The sequence below is a fragment of the Dermacentor variabilis genome, chromosome 6, assembly GCF_050947875.1.
Source record: "Dermacentor variabilis isolate Ectoservices chromosome 6, ASM5094787v1, whole genome shotgun sequence".
NCBI lineage: Eukaryota > Metazoa > Arthropoda > Arachnida > Ixodida > Ixodidae > Dermacentor > Dermacentor variabilis.
In genome coordinates this window covers 197,132,130-197,148,538 of record NC_134573.1, presented here as the reverse complement: position 1 = coordinate 197,148,538, position 16,409 = coordinate 197,132,130, and the positions used below count along the sequence as shown (strand labels likewise).

General features: G+C 44.2%; 1 protein-coding gene across 3 annotated transcripts in view; it reads right to left on the bottom strand.

Moving 5' to 3' along the window:
- LOC142586048 (intermembrane lipid transfer protein VPS13A-like) overlaps nt 1-16,409 on the bottom strand; it is a 935,034-nt gene that overhangs the window by 864,950 nt on the left and 53,675 nt on the right. The window contains exons 4-10 of one of the 3 annotated variants that reach the window (XM_075697293.1): nt 6,934-6,977; nt 6,826-6,868; nt 6,566-6,754; nt 6,446-6,501; nt 6,222-6,380; nt 5,645-5,737; nt 1,142-1,189 (exon numbers count right to left, since the gene is read on the bottom strand). The exons of 1 other annotated variant lie outside the window; for it this stretch is intronic. In XM_075697293.1, the coding sequence (XP_075553408.1) occupies nt 1,142-1,189; nt 5,645-5,737; nt 6,222-6,380; nt 6,446-6,501; nt 6,566-6,754; nt 6,826-6,868; nt 6,934-6,977 (632 nt within the window). The remainder of the gene's footprint in view (nt 1-1,141; nt 1,190-5,644; nt 5,738-6,221; nt 6,381-6,445; nt 6,502-6,565; nt 6,755-6,825; nt 6,869-6,933; nt 6,978-16,409) is intronic. One more of the 3 variants, XM_075697294.1, reaches the window with a different exon arrangement.

Sequence of the window (16,409 nt, the reverse complement as noted above, 5' to 3'; positions counted from 1 at the left end):
TGTTTAGGAAGACTTGTGACACTTCTGCAGTGGTAGCGGTTCCTTGGGGTGTTGTACGCTGAAGAATGTGTGTTGCAATGCGGCTTGGTCTCCTAATGTGCGTGGTTCATCCGCTGCTGCTAAAGTGCACTGTCTTCCTTGTGAAAAGAGCACACGCTGGTGGTGGTTCCCTTCTGTTGTCTAGGTGGGAATGCAGTCTGCATCATGTTACCAGTGCAAATATTAACAACATTCTTCCCTTGACTGGTGTGAATGGTACCGTAGTCTGAGTTAATGCAGCTTGGAATCCTGGATGCTCGATCACTGGATGGCGCAGCAGTAGCGTGGCTTCACTACATGCTTCAAGTGATAAGTCTGTCTCTGGAAAATTCGGGGTGCCAAATCTAAGCCCAAATCTAAGTTAAGCCCAAATCTAACATATCATTGTCTGTAATCTTTACCAAAGCACGCAGTTTCCTTCCAAGATGTGACGCTTTTTCCAACCTTGTTTTATCATCCAACAGTAATATAATGGTGATAACCGAAACCTGGCAAACGGAAGGTATAACAGATACAGAATTACTAGCCGACCTACCGAAATTTCATGTCTATCAAAAGGATCGCAAAGGCATGCGGGGGGGGGGCGGTGTACTAATTGCTGTGCACCAGCAGTTATCAATAAAGGGAAAATCAGACATCCACCCGTTCGTAGCAATTGCTACAAAGTTGCTACTTTGCTACTACATCAGACCAGCAGTTATCGTGCTCCGTAGCCAAAAACATCACCTCTGATCTTAAAGTATTATGGCTAATTATTCATGCTTGCCCCCACACTATCATTCTAGGTGTTTGCTACAGAACTCTGAATAATATTCCAGATTTCACATTTAAACTTAATAACAGTTTGAGTGACCTTAGTAATCAACACCCGCAGGCAGAAGTCCTCCTTTTTGGCAATTTTAATTTTCCTCAAATAGACTGGAGTAATGATGTCCCCATAACTATGGGCAGTAAGCCTGCCAGAGATTTTGTGGATTTCTGCCTTAATTTCAATTTAATCTAACTTGTATCAGAACCTACACGCGTTGCACTGAGCACTTCTAGCACCTTAGATCTCATACTAACCAGTAATGCAGAAAGCTTATCATCAATAGCATATTACCTGAAGCCAGCGACCACAGAGTGATTCACGCCACATTTTCGTTTCAACCTGTAAAATGGCATTTAGTCAGCAAAACAATCTGCCTGTACAATAAAGGTAATTATGATGCAATTAATAGTGACCTGAGGACATTTCTTCCTACGTTCGTGAGGTTATGTTCTACGCGCTCTACTAATGAAAACTGGTCAATATTTAAAAACAAGCTAGGTGAGCTCGTTGATATGTTCATACCGAGAATAACGTTCCGTGGAAACCGAAACAAGCCATGGTTCATTAAAACGCTTAAGCAATTTGAAAACAAAAAGAAACATCTCTTCCACTCAGCCAAACTAACCAGACACCCCTCTGCTTGGGGGAAATATTTTGTGGCCGAAGACAATTATCTGAGGGCTATACGGAATGCTGAATTCTCATTTTTCCACGACAAACTGTCTAAAATGCTTACGAACAGTCCTTGTCAATTTTGGCAAATAATAAACTCCCAGGAGGTGCGCATGATCAGCATGTTAAATGCACATGGCGAAGTGGTCAGCGACAGCGAGTGTGGTGACATTTCTAACGCAGCCTTTTTCTCTGTATTTACTAATGAGACTTCAACTCCAGATCTTCCCACATCTACTAACATAAATGCGTGTGTCACCAATTATATTCTCAGCAGACAGAATCCTCTCGATCATTGACAATGTCAAGCTTTCATCGTCAGCAGGTGTAGATGATATCAGTTCTAAACTCTTAAACAATATTAACCATGTATCTGCTGCGCACCTAACTTTGTTGTTTTCGCAGTCACTCTCTACAGGCATCTTACCATCTGACTGGAAAGTGGGCAAGGTCGTTCCAGTCTTCAAATCATGCAAGAGACACCCCATTAAATTATCGTCCTATATCATTAACTAGTGTCCCCTGCAAAATCATGGAACACGTCATATACTCGCATATCATCAACTTTTTAGACTCAATCTGTTTTTTTCACCTTTGTCAGCACGGATTTCGAAAAGGCTATTCTTGCGAAACAGAGTTGGCAATGTTCCTTCACGACCTGCATGTTAACGTTGACAGTAACCTTCAGACTGATGCCATATTCCTGGATTTTGCAAAAGCATTTGACATAGTTCCTCATAAACGTTTGCTGCTAAAATCGTCTCAGTTAAATTTACACCCCGACGTACTAAAGTGGACAGAAGCATTCTTGACTAACTGCTCTCACTTTGTTTTTGTTAATAACCATTATTCTAGCAGACTCCCCGTAACATCAGGCGTTCCCCAGGGATCCATCTTAGGACCACTTCTTTTTTTTAATTTACATTAACGATCTACCAACGCATGTATCATGTAACATTCGTATGTTTGCAGATGATTGTGTAATCAACTGCAAAGTTAGCAACACATCTGACCACACATTCATCCAGAATGATCTCAATAACGTACAAGAATGGTGTAATCGCTGGCTAATGAACCTAAATCCTAACAAATGTAAACTCGTGTCTTTTACTCGCTGCCATAACCACCTCACATTTACCTATTTCATTGCTGATGTTCCAATAGAATCAGTCCAATCATTCAAATACCTTGGTGTTACCCTATCTTGTGATCTGTCCTGGCGGTTGCACACTACTAACATCATCTCAGCTGCTAATAGGTCACTGGGATTTCTTAGGCGACATCTGCGTCATACCCACAACAAGTAAAAACGTTGGCCTATAAATCATTTGTAAGATCGAAACTTGAGTATGCATCTCCCATCTGGAACCCGCATCAGATTTATATCATAAATGCACTTGAAGCTGTGCAAAATTGTGCTACTAGGTTTATTCAATCTTCATATTCGTACAATATCAGCATTTCATCTATGAAAGCGGAATCTGGCTTGGAAAAGCTTTCTTTCCATCGACAGGTTGCCACCCTCTCTCACTTCCATTCATTTTTTTTTCAGCCCCCTAAATCGCCCACCGTACATCACGCCCTCTTCATACATATCTCATTGCACCGGTCATCCACTTCAAGTTGCACGTGCACGTGCTTGGACCACCACTTTTCAAGCATCATTTTTTATTCGAGCATCAAGGGACTGGAACGGCCTTCCACACGCCATCGCAGCCATCACAAGCCCATCTGCCTTTACCGAAGCTGTTGTCACCCATATCTCAAAATGAACGCCCGTTTCTAATGTTTATATTATTAACCACCCCATATGTAACACCACTCCAATGGGGTTTTTAAGGTAATAAAGTGAAGTGAAGTGAAATGAAGCAGTGAAGACATTCGATGCTTCATCGATGACCGGCGTCCGATGGTGTAATGAAGATGCACATAACAGCAATTTCTGTGTGGAGGAGAAACCTGGTGGAAGGTGTGCTCTCGAAGAAAAGCAATGTGGATGTCGCTCAGTGAATGGAGGCTTTAGTTTGTCCATTCTGCATGGTGAAATCATGCTAGGCGTGCGATTATGCATCGTCTTTTCGAGAGGTTCACGACAGGGGTAACTTGTCGACGATCTACTACCATGAAGCTTTGTTTGGAAATGATGATGATCGCTACATGGTGTGGGGATGCGTGACTCTCACGCGTCCCCTGATATCTTGTTTTCTCGCATAGCTCCTGTCTTCTGCAGTGCGGCTTCGCCGCGTAGCCTGGCGCCCACGGCGGTCGGAGTGGTTGAGGCGCAGTGCGAGAGATGGCGCGAGCGTTGCGCTGCTAGCGCCGCCTCACGGCAGGGTTACTTGGGGGTGCGAGAAAGATAAGGGGCTCTTTGGCAGCGGGTCGGCGAGCGCCGCGGACGTCCCGTGCGCGTGCGCCGATTTATGCCTTTGCGAGACCTTCTCGCGTGGCCGCCTTTGAGCACGCCACAGTTCGTGTGACCGTACACGCGAACGACCAGGCGTTGGGATCCAGCATGGGGCGAACATATTCGCTCGTTATCTGGTCGCGGTGAGTCGCACTCCTAGATTTGTCGCGCGCCCATCGGCATGTTTTGTGGATAGCAACTCGGCTAGCAAGCATTGATCTATGAAAGGTGCAATAAATGCCCTTGTGATTGTTTGCACTACTGTGTTGTCGTTCCTTTGTCCCAAGCGTATGGGGGAGGAGAATACCACAATGGAGATGGTGTGCGACTGCGGCAACCCAATTGCAATGTCTCTAGCTGTAGGATAATGAGGGAGTCCGCAGCGTGTACTTTAAATTGGCTGTTCATTCCATCTTTGATTTTGTTCCATGATTCATCATTTTCAAATATGTGCGTAAGGTAGAAACAAAATGCCTCGCCGGTCACATATTCACTGCAGTTGGTGACGATCTCCCATTCTGACTATGATGCAGCAGATGCATCAAGAGGCGGAACCGGTCTTCCACGGGCCCATCGTCCACTGAACCAGTGTACTTGGGTATGTACAAGGCTTGCAGTGACGCAGTCATGAGGCTGGTCGGCGTCGGTGGAGGAGCTGCGCGGCTTACGAGGGGGCTGCCAGGTCCTTATTTTGTTGACTTGTGTGACGCGAGCAGGAGGTTGCAGATGGAGATAAATATGGTCGCCCAAACACTGTGTTTGCTCTTATTGTTCCTCTCCTTTCATATACCATCCTTCTGTCCACCGTAGTAGATATATTCCACTCAACAGGCGTCCACAAGGCAGCCACGAATATCAATCAAAATGGCTACATCCAGCGATAGGGATTGTGGTTAGATTTGTCACCCATTCTTATGATGGAAATAATATGGGATGCCACAGCCACACAGATAAATTGCAAAGTGGCTAATGCTGGAGGACTCTGCTCCACAGCACATAGAAGAGGTGGTTGAAAAAGGACAGCTTTCTGCCACAGATGTTCTGGTCACCTGTACCGGTGAAGGAGGAAATGTGGCTTGCACAGCATCACGAGAGCGCAACATAGTCAGTAGAAAAAACGTGTAACATGATAATATGTGCATGACATTATGTGTTGCACATGCTGAATTTTACAAGGCCTCACAAGCAAAAATGAGGACCCACTTCATGAGTCTACACACCAAAGTGAAACCTAAATGTAGCACATTGTCCCAGCAATGAAACAACAATTGGGAAACAGTCAACGTATGCTGAAAAATGTCAATGAGTCAAGGAAACCTACTAGGTACAGTGAGCAAATCCTCAAAGCAGCACTTCCACAAAGAACATCCAGGCATAGCAAGACACTGAAGCCAGCTCACTGGAGTGATTGGCACAGTTTGAGTATGTGCATTGAAGTGCACTTGGAACTGCCACACAACCTTTATCTCATGCGGCTACAGGAATACCATTGCTGCAACACTATCAGTTTGCAGAGAAATCGCTTCTTACGCATACTGCACATCATTCTTGCAATAACAGCGCCAACGAGGTCTACATTCAGCAATACTAATAAACATTTTCTGTCTATTAAAATTGCCATAAAATATGACCTTCAATTAAAATATCCTAATCTCCCCAAGCAAGTGGTTTATTAATGGGACTGACTAAATCTAATCAAGCTGAAAGGGATATTGCACCTTCCAGCTGGCCGATGGCAGCTGACGTCGAATAAAGCCATCACTTGGGCGGCAATAGCTCCAGTAGACAGAGGACGACTCCAACTTGACTAGCTGCAACAAAAGAAAATAATGTCACCACTATGACACTGTGAAAGGAAAATTAACATCCATCTGACTTGTAGTCAGAAACTACAAAGAAAGCTTATACGGGTTTCACAGAAAGAAAACGACATAGTTGAAAAAAAAATCTGTCCTTGTCCAGAAGCCAAACCCAGGACTAACGCCTTTTCGGGGCTGTCGCTCTACCATCTAAGCTAACTAGGAGGCTGGCCAATTGCAGTGAGAGGCCAAATTAATTGACAACTCAACGCAAGGGACGCTGAACATGCCAAATCAGTTCTGTAAAAGCTTGCAAAGTAAAAGAAGGTTCATGAAATGGAAAATTAACATGAACTTTCCTCCACCTTGCGGGCTTCCAAAAAAAATTATTTGCAGAAGTGCGAGTTGTATAAGGCAGACGATGCACTGCCGTGTATGATGTGGCACATGATATCAAGAGCAACGATGATGTAAGCTAGCCAACCAGATTCCTTGCCTTGTAGATTGTCTTGGATGAAGAATCCAGTTGAATTGGCTTCCACTTGCTGCTGGTGGTGATGGCAGTCAGGGACTGGAGCACAGCACCACATGCAAACGGGTGCTTGGCACTGCTCACTGTGTCTTCATAGCGAATGTGCACATTCTGCACTGACACCTGCAGCAGGGATTACGGATGATGTGAGCAGACAGCAATAGTGATGATGAAGGGGAGAAGCATACCTGCAGATTGTTCATGATGGTCCCAAGGAAATTTTCAACGAACCCTCGTGGTTGATCTGCAATAAACGCACTCACTTTGTCCACCCATCATGCACCAATAAGAAACAGTCAGCGGCATACCAAGCTCAGCCAGGGGGACCTCCAAGACCTCCAGCCTACGAGACTTGCGTGCCCGGGCTAGCAGGCGCTCCCTGTCTGCATCATATGGCTCATCACCAATGGGTGCGGCCAAGATAAACACATCCTCTACGTGGACAAGCACGGGCTCCGAGGACAGGCTCAGCCAGGGGATGTCCACAGACACCTTGCCTAATATGCATGCAGAAGGCAGGCATGTTATGAAGACACAGCTGCTCAGGCAGGAGGCAACCAACACTTACCGATGCAGCCAGCTTTGACTTCTATGGGCAGCTCTAATTCATACTGAAATGCAGAGGCAGCACATGTAGGCACGCACGACAATACTAAACTACAAAAGCAGGACATACCAAAGCCTCTGCCTTCAACTTCAGATCTGTGAGCTGCACAGTACCTAAGGAACAGAATCCATTTTTCGTAAGTCTTACAAATGCAGCATACAGTGCAGACACACATGTAGTGAGTGTGAGCTCACTAGTCCTTTTTAAAGGCACACTAGTGCAGTACGATGTGATGGCTGCACAGACAAGCCTCAAAACGGGGCAATACAAGTTGACTGATCAATACTGGGCTACAAGAAGTGTAGTCCGAAACTGATCAATCAACTTGCTATTACGGAGATCCAACACACATGTTGGAATCTATTAGAAGTGGAGCTTTCGTGAAGTGGTTTATAAGATATTAGAGTTTCACATTAGTGGATGAAAGCAGCTGGCGTTACCAAGAATTAGGGGCCACGGTATTGTGCATGAGCAGACCTTGTGTACGCAAGAACTAGGGACCACAGTACTGCACATGTGCAGACCCTGGGTCTGCTCATGCGCAATACCGTGGAGCTTAGTTCTTGCGTATATGCAAGCCATCTGCATCCCCTAATCTAAGCCTCTCTATTATAAATTTGCCCATTTCAATACTTTATCCTTAGCGTAAAGGAAACTGCGATGCACAAAAGTTCTTGCTCACCCATGCTGTGCAAGGTAACAAATCTTATATTGGCTTATATTTATTGACTTTTCTTTTTTATTTATGTTAAATACACCAGCTGCTTCTAGGCCAATCCTTCATTTTAAGTGTGTGGCATAGTATGGAAATCGTCATCCCAATGAACATGCAGACCCACTTCTTGGCTGATACCCTGCTGAGGGTATAGTATGGAAATCATCATCATCATTAACATGCAGACGGACTTTTTGACAGAACCCACATTGTGGGTACGTGTGATAGTAGGAAATCATAATCAGCAGCAGCATGTGGCAATCATCTCAAAGAGCTACTTGGCGGCAGGAAACAGATTGAGGGCGCCGCCATTTTGTGATAACCGCGCTATCTATTGCCCGGTGCCATGCTGGTATGTGGGATCACACTGGAGGGTGCACAGCGAACGTGCTGTTGATGACAAGCAGCAAGTTTTTGCGATTTCCTGAGAGATCTCAACAAGTTTTTGCATTTGGGAAACTTCTTAGCAAGCCGTAACTAAGCTTTCAGCTTCGATGGCAATGAGCTTAGAGTTGCTTAGATATGGCAACGAGCCTAGAGATGCTGCCACACCTTTGCCCGCAATCGAAATAGGAGGCGAGTCAAGTCTTAGCATTGCCAATACATAACACATGTACAACATGTTATTACTGCGATAATAATTATATGGACACTTCAGGCAAATTTTCGTTGCCAGCCCATCAGCATGGGGAACCAGATAAAGTTCACGTGTGATAACATCGCGGCTGCATGCTTTAGCTGCAAGGGAAAGTTTGCAAGGATGAACTGAGAAGGATGGTGGCTTGATGCAGCAGCTTCTTCTCGCACATAGGAAGAAGGCGGCAAGGATGTGCGGTTTTCTCACATTGGTGGGATGCAAGATGAGGGGGGGAGGGGGGGGGAAATGTGCCCATGCTAGTAGGGGGAAGGGGCAGGTGTGTGCATCTCTCTTCTACTCCAGCATCTGAGCACGGCCTCCTGTGCACCATCTTGGAGGCAATCTGCAATCAGTTAGAACGCTAAGCAGCTAAAGACAGCTGACGGCTTCGTGTGTGCTGCGTCTTCACACGCCTAGTTTGCACTGAAGCACAAAAGGGAACCCGCTCACTGCTGCTGCTGCTCTTTATCCCGCCAGCGTTCTGCCAGTGTTCACATTTGCCTGTGCACGTGTGACAGTGTACTAGTTAATTTAGTTAGTAATCAAATATTTAAAGTAGTTTATGCACCTGATAGAACTGCTACCTTTGCTTCATATAGCTGTCTAATAATTTGATATTGCAATCAAAGCTTCGCCTTTTGGGTGAAACTGCGATATTGTATGTCTAGCCTATAACTCTATTAAGGCAACACTCAGGCGACAACAATCAGAGGTGTCTCACGTGTACCATGCGGTGTACCATGCAGTGTGCCACACCAGCATACATCACAGTCTAGGTAACTAGCAAAGATCAATAGCAAAGGTCTAGGTAACTAGCAAAGAACTTGCTTTGCTAGCTTTCATGCTCTTAAGTTTTTGCGGCCCAATTTTCTAAGCATTGTTTACCTGGCAACAGGGCATCAAGCTTTACAAAATAAAGAACTGCAAAATAACTACGCCGAAAGGGCCTTTAACATAGATGAAACGACCTGATGACAGTGGACACGAATATGCCACTATCAACAAGACGCACGCAATGTATGTATGTATGTATTTATTTACTTATTTATTTATTTATTTATTCATTCATTCATTCATTCATTCATTCATTCATTCATTTATATTAGGCAGTACAGAAAGGAGTGGTACATAACAAAGCAATGCAACGACAATGGTATACAGACAATGTTAAGCGATAGCGTGGTAGACTGCTGTTTTGAATGAAGATCTATCTGTGATCTGAATGATGGAATCAGGAAGGTGGTTCCAGTCGACACTTGTGCGGGGTAAAAAAGAATCATGATACCTGTTCGTTCGGCAGGATGGGACAGCAACTTTATATTTGTAGTCAGAACGTGGGGTGATAAGTTGATTCTTGATCACGTGGTTAGAGTGATAAACCTTGTGGAATAGGCAAAGACGAGCACGTTTGCGGCATAATGAAAGATCTGGCAGATTCAGGGTTTTTGTCATACGTGTAACACTGGAATTGTGGGAACAGTTAGATAAAATAAAGTGAGCTGCTCGATTTTGAATTGCTTCAAGGTTTACGGTTAGCGATGCTTGATTGTTATCCCAAATGGCAGATGCTTATTCTAGTTTTGAGCGAACGACGGTTTTGTAGAGTGTCAATTTTACCGAAGTAGAAACGGTAGAAAAGTTACGACGGAGATATCCTAACATGCGAATAGCATTAACAGTAATATAATTAGTATGCATATTCCACGAGAGATCATTAGTTACGTGAAGGCCAAGATATTTGTGAGCGTTAACGGACGCTAGTAAAGTGTCATTCAGTACATATTGGTACTGATTGCTATTGCTGGCCGTACGTGATATGCGCATAGATTTACAGTTGCTAGCGTTCAGTTTCGTGAGCCATTTCTTAGACCAGAGTGATACAATGTGAAGATCTTGCAGTTTACCTGAATCACCAGGGTTAGTGATATTTCGGTATATTATGCAATCGTCTGCGAACAGATTAATTGATGATGACATTACACAGTTAGGGAGATCAGTAATATAAACCAAGAAGCCTAAAGGCCCCAAGACAGAGCCTTATGGCACTCCGGATGTAACTGTTGACAAAGCAGATGAATAGTTATTGGTTATGACATATTGAGTTCGATTAGAAAGAAACTCCTTAATCCAAGACAACACATTTGGGTCAATATTAAGATGATTAAGTTTATGGATAAGTAGGTTATGACATATGGTGTCGAAAGCTTTGGCAAAATCTAAAAAAATACAGTCAATGTAGAATCCTTGATCTAAGGCGGCAAACAAATCGTTAGTGAAACAAAGAAATTGAGTATTGCATGAAAAAGTTTTTCTGTAACGGTGTTGAGATGGATGGAAGAACGAGTTGCTTTCCAGGAAATCGATGAGGTGAGAATGTGCACTCTTAGATCTTGTGGGGATGCGCGACCCTCGCGCCTCCCCTGATATGTTTTTCCCGCATGGCGCGTATCCTGTAATCCGGCTTTGTCGCGTGGCCTGCGTGATGCCCGCGGCGGTCGATGTGGTTGGGGCGCAGTGTGAAAGATGGCGCGAGTGTTGCGTTGCTAACGCCGCCTCCCGGCAGGGTTACTTGGGGGCGCAGGGGAGAAGGGGCTGGCTCTTTTCCGGCGAGTCGGCGCACGGCGTGGACGTCCCGCGCGCGCGCGGCGGCCCATGCTTCTGCGAGACCGCCTCGCGTGGCCGCCTTCGAACGCACGACCGTTGGCGTGACCGAACACGCGAACGACCAGGCGTTGGGATCCAGCATGGGGCGAACATATTCGCTCGTTTTCCGGTCGCGGTGAGTCGGACTTCTAGATTTGTCGCGCGCCCATCGGCATGTGTTGTGGATAGCAACTCGGCTAGCAGGCATTGATCTATGAAAGGTGCAATAAATGCCCTTGTGATTGTTTGCACTACTGTGTTGTCATTCCTTTGTCCCAAGAGCACGGGTGTGAGAGACCCCACAGTATTAAGTGGTGCCAATGCAAGGGCATCTCTCCAACTTGAGAGAGCTGAAAAACAAACTACTCTGTTGAACAGCAACTAACATTATTTTCTAAAACAATACACCATGCATGCGCATCTTCAGCCAGACAGCCAGCACATGGTAGGCATAGCTTTGATGATGATGATGTTGGACACCTTTTATGGCTCATACCCCCTAGGGATCCCCCTAGTGGGTACGAGCCAAGAATCGGGAAGCAGGAGGTAGCTCAACAAAATTCTTACTTAAAGAGGAGAAACGCAAAGTAAAAGAAAAAAGTTACAGAACGAAAAAAAAAACCATTCATTTTGTTCATCGGCAGGTACTGTTCTCATAATACGTATCTGGTCAACTTCGAACAGAATGATGATTGCCGAGCATAATAATCTAAGAACAGGTTTGAACAGAATAACTTTAGTGTGCATTGACAAATAGTCAACTTCGTCGATTCACTATAGCTGACTGACTCAAATACGCATCTTTCTTTCATATGCCAGTTTGATCATGGGTGCCAAGTTCATCGCTCACTGCAATCAAATTCTTCTGAACAGTCCACGGCATCGCCACAGCTGAAGATGCACTTTAAATTCACTTCCCAAAGCTATTTTTGCAGCTGAATACAGCACAGTGTTAGCCCATTGACCTTGAGTCATCTCACAGTGCATAGAGGAGCGGCGCGGTCACTGGCTCGAGGCTACATTCCTCTTTTGTTCACGCCGATAAAACAATCTATTAGGAGCAAGCTCCACCACTGGAAGAGCGGGTGCGGCCATCAGCGTGACATGGTATGAGGGATAACATGGACACGGCGGCCACGTCAGCTGCTTTGGAAGAGCCGAAGCGAGCTGAAAACGAAAGTTTCAAGTCCCACCTGCACTGCATTTCTGATTAAGTGGGAGGCTTTCCTGTGTCAGATGTCTGCTTGACAACACTTGAAAGCCCTATAATAGATATTGGCTGCCTCTGAAGGCATCCAACATGTTAGGCTACTGCTCGGTGCTGCAATGCCAGATGTACGCAATGGCCCGGTGTCAGCCTGAGTGAGTGAGTGAAGAAAGTTTATTGCAGGTCCAACTAGGATGCAAACTCATCGTGCACCCGGCTAGTCCCACGTCAGCACCGGCAGGTCTAGCCCACCGGCCCGGTTGCGGGCATGCCAGACATCCAGGATTTGCTTTTCTAGAGTGAGTCCCACTCCTCCTTGATGAACTTGGGGTATGTCGACCCGCACTCAATCAATCAATCAATTTTTATTATTACATAAAAATAATATACAGACAGAGATATACAGAAGGAGGTCCCATAGTTAAATCTGAATTGGGACCTCCTGTTCATGGTTAACATAAAAGTTCATTTGGCAAGCAACAACTCAACTGGTACAAATCTAGTAATAATAAATCATGAGATACCAATCTAAGTAGATCAAGTAATTAATAGACAATATAACGGCAGTAAGCAATATTTTGAAACCAGATAAAACTAAAGTAAAAGAGGAAGAAAGACAAACAAAAAGAATGTAAGAAAAAAAATTGATTATATGTTGGAGTACATAAGAATGGCAGGTCTAAAACCAAAATCGGATTATACAGTGCATAGTGTCGCTTACATATCACTTAACAGAAAATTTTTCAGTTCATCACAAAATCGATGGGGTTTCAGGAGTTTTATGACAAATGGTAATGTATTCCATGATGATATGGCTGCAAAGTGAACTATCTGTTTCCCATAATTAGTGCGCACTTTGGGCAAAATGAAGTTATTATGCAGCGCAAAATGAGTTGAGTTACTGTTTGTTAGAGATGATATAGGAATTAGAGATGATGATATTTTGTCATTTATTAGTTTGAAAAGAAAAGTGGCAAGGTTGTACTTGCAAGGGCTGCAACGTCTAGACTGTTATTTGCTTGTAGTAATTGTTTAGCATTGGCGGTGTGTGGATTCGACGTGATTATTCTAATTGCCTGGTTTTGGATGGTTTGTATCGGCTTTAGCTGAGTAGTGTACGTGTTACACCAGGAGGTTATGCAGTAGTTAATGTGAGAGTGTACAAACGCGAAATAGAGTGAGAGCAACACAGGTCGTGAAAAAAATGGACGTGCCCTGATGAGAATACGTATTCCATGTGATAACTTCTTTTTAATATGTGTTATATGGCGATGAAACTTTAGGTTACAGTTAATAATAACACCTAAGTACGTGCATTCTTCACTTGCTGGTAATAAAATAAAATAAATAAAATAAATTTAGTTTTAGTAGGATTAATGGTAAGTCTATTCATTTTGCACCATTCTAACAAGTTATAAAGATCACTATTAAGCTTGGTTATTACCGTTGACAGACATTCGCCAGAATTCGTAATTGTTGTATCATTGGCATATAGTATACATTTAGAAAATGTGAGGCAGTTAGGTAGATCATTAACATAAAGCAAAAAGAGTAACGGGCCCAATATGGATCCTTGTGGTACACCTAAATTAGTCATTTTAGGTTTAGAATGAGCATCGGAAACATTAACAACCTGGTATCTGTCTCGTAAGTAGCTGCATAATAGTAGTAAAGGAGGACGTGTGATACCGATCGAACCTAGTTTTCAGATAAAGAATCTCGTGGTCAATGCTGTCAAATGCCTTTGAAAAGTCTAAAAATAAGGATGCTACAAATTTACCGTTATCAATGACTTTCTTTAATTGATCAGTAAGAGATGCAAGTGCTAGGTCAGTAGAGTAACCGGATCGAAATCCAAATTGGTCAGGTGAAAGAATATTAAATTTGGTTATGTATTTGGTCAATCGTTTTTCGATTATTTTCTCGATGACCTTGCTAAAAAAGGGTAAAACACAAACTGGCCTGCAGTTAGATAGTAATGAGCGATCGCCTTTCTTAAAAAATGGGATAACCCTACCACGTTTAAGCTCGCGAGGAAATGTGCCTGTTTTAAACATGAGGTCAATAATTTCAGACAGTACAAATGATATTAGTTTAGAAATTATTTTAACATGACCAGGATGAATGTTGTCCAGTCCAGCACTAGTTATTTTTAAGTTGTTGATTACTGATACCACCTCATCAGGAGTGGTTGGAAACATAAAATGAATGTGGAGGTCACTTTGATGCATATAAGTTGTGTTGAGTTTGAGTGGAGTTATTACCAAAAAAGAAATTACTGAAAGCATCCGCAATCTTAAGAGGTTCGAAATAAGTATTACCATCGTGGGACATTTTAGTTACGCTATCCGCTCCTTGTTTCCTATTCAAAAAGGAGTTCACTATTTGCCATTTTTTCTTTACATCAGAACCACATCTAAGCATTTTTTTCTTCGTAATATTTGGTTCTAGCTTTTTTAAGCCGTGAAGAAAGTGTGTTGCAAAATTTCTTGTATCGCGCGTGTAGGTTTATATTGAATTGTTGTCTTTTAGTTTTTTTATACATGTTTTCTCGTGTGCGCATGGCCTTGTGACCCAGGGATTTTGAGGTGAAGCCACTTTCTTTCTGCATTTACTTATATGAGAGTAGGTATGATAGTATGATATCAATTTTGTTGTAAATCTCCCAAAGCATGTGCGCTAGAGTGGAGGTCTGCCCGCAGGACGGGCAGGCATCGTCACGATGCACGTCGGGGTAAGCCTCGTGGAGAACGGACAGACACGGATATGTGCTGGTCTGTAGAGGTCTAAGCGAAACGGCTTGCACCCTATTCAACTTGGGGTGAGGGGGTGGAAAAACCCTTCTAGACATGTAGAATTTAATAACCTCATTGTGAATAGCGGGAGCGTACCTGTGGCTTCACACGTACCCGAAGGACAAGAAACTGTGTGAAGATTCGACCACACAATTTAGAACTGGCAAGCAGCCATCGGCTACAACTCGGATGTGCATCAAGCACTTCCTTGAGAAAGATTTCTGCTACGGCATCAGGGTTGCGATGTCCGGTGAGTAGCAGAAAGCGTGCACTGAGATGCTCGCCTGCGTGTGCTACCCAGCTAATGTCATGAATCTCTGGTCTATGAACTTGTTGATGCTAAACACTGGCAAGTTCACTGGAATGGAAAGGGAACTGTAAGAAGCACATTAAAAAAAGGCAGGACATATGCTCATGTTTGTGTTAGCACCAAAAAATGAATGCATACTGGAAGAAGAAAAAGAAGCAGCAGGAAATTGCTCGGTGGGAAGACTGATAAACATACAGTGCAATGCGACTGATATTGAAAGGTCCAAGAATTTAGAAAAAAAAAAAAAACTGACTGCCCTTCCACTACTGTGAAGAGGGGTGCAAGCGAAGCACGGGATCCAAGGCTCTTTGTTGCCATAACGCGTCGGCTTCGCGCTCCCTTATGGCGAGGTCAGCACGCCGACGACATGCCCTTTCTCAAGCGAGTTCTTGGCGGCGTTCATAAAACGCCATCTGTTCTTCGGCCAAACGCACAACACGTGGCTTGCTCCCGCTGCCATTCCTTCAACGCAGCCTGCTCTTCGGCAGAACGAACCAAACATGACCTCCCCATCCAACTGCCAGGCCTGAACTGGTGGGAAACGGCGGGCACGAGGCAAGCGAACACGTGATCACACCCTTTCCCTCCTCCGGAGGGAGGGGCACCAGAGACTGGTTCGCGCCTTGCGCTGCGTCTACTTCTTCATGCATATAAAACCTCGCCTTGAAGGGCCCCTCACCAGGTCTGGCCATTTTGAGCTGACAAGCGCAAAGCATACATTGAGGGATAACGATCATGTCTGCAAAGTATTACATCGCTACGCTCAGCGAACAGATTTGAAATTTCAAACCGAACGCCGTTTTCCCTTCTCCTCGCGGCTGCCGTGCCCCAAGCTGGAGGATGACGTAGTCGCATCCCTGCACCTACGTACTCGAGTCCGCAGTGTGACGTCGGTCTTGGTGACACGTGACATCGAGAATTATTCAAGACAACATCTGCTATCTGTGCAATCTGTTGCTTGAATTGATGGATTTAAGTTTAGAAAATAATAAAACAAACAAACGGAATGTCTGCGTGCTTTTTGTTTTACTTCACACCAAAGCAAGAGAGATGTACTTCCGCTTCGTCTGCTTGTTCCCAGGGTCGTGCAGTCACGTGCATAGCTACCGAAACTATGCCATTTTCTACAGTGCTACCGCGCGTGATCATGCTCTGCGATCTGCTTGTTCTGCCTCAGTATTCGTGTAGCACTGAATTATACCACTAGTCATGTTTCCTTGTGCACAGCGTGCAAAATC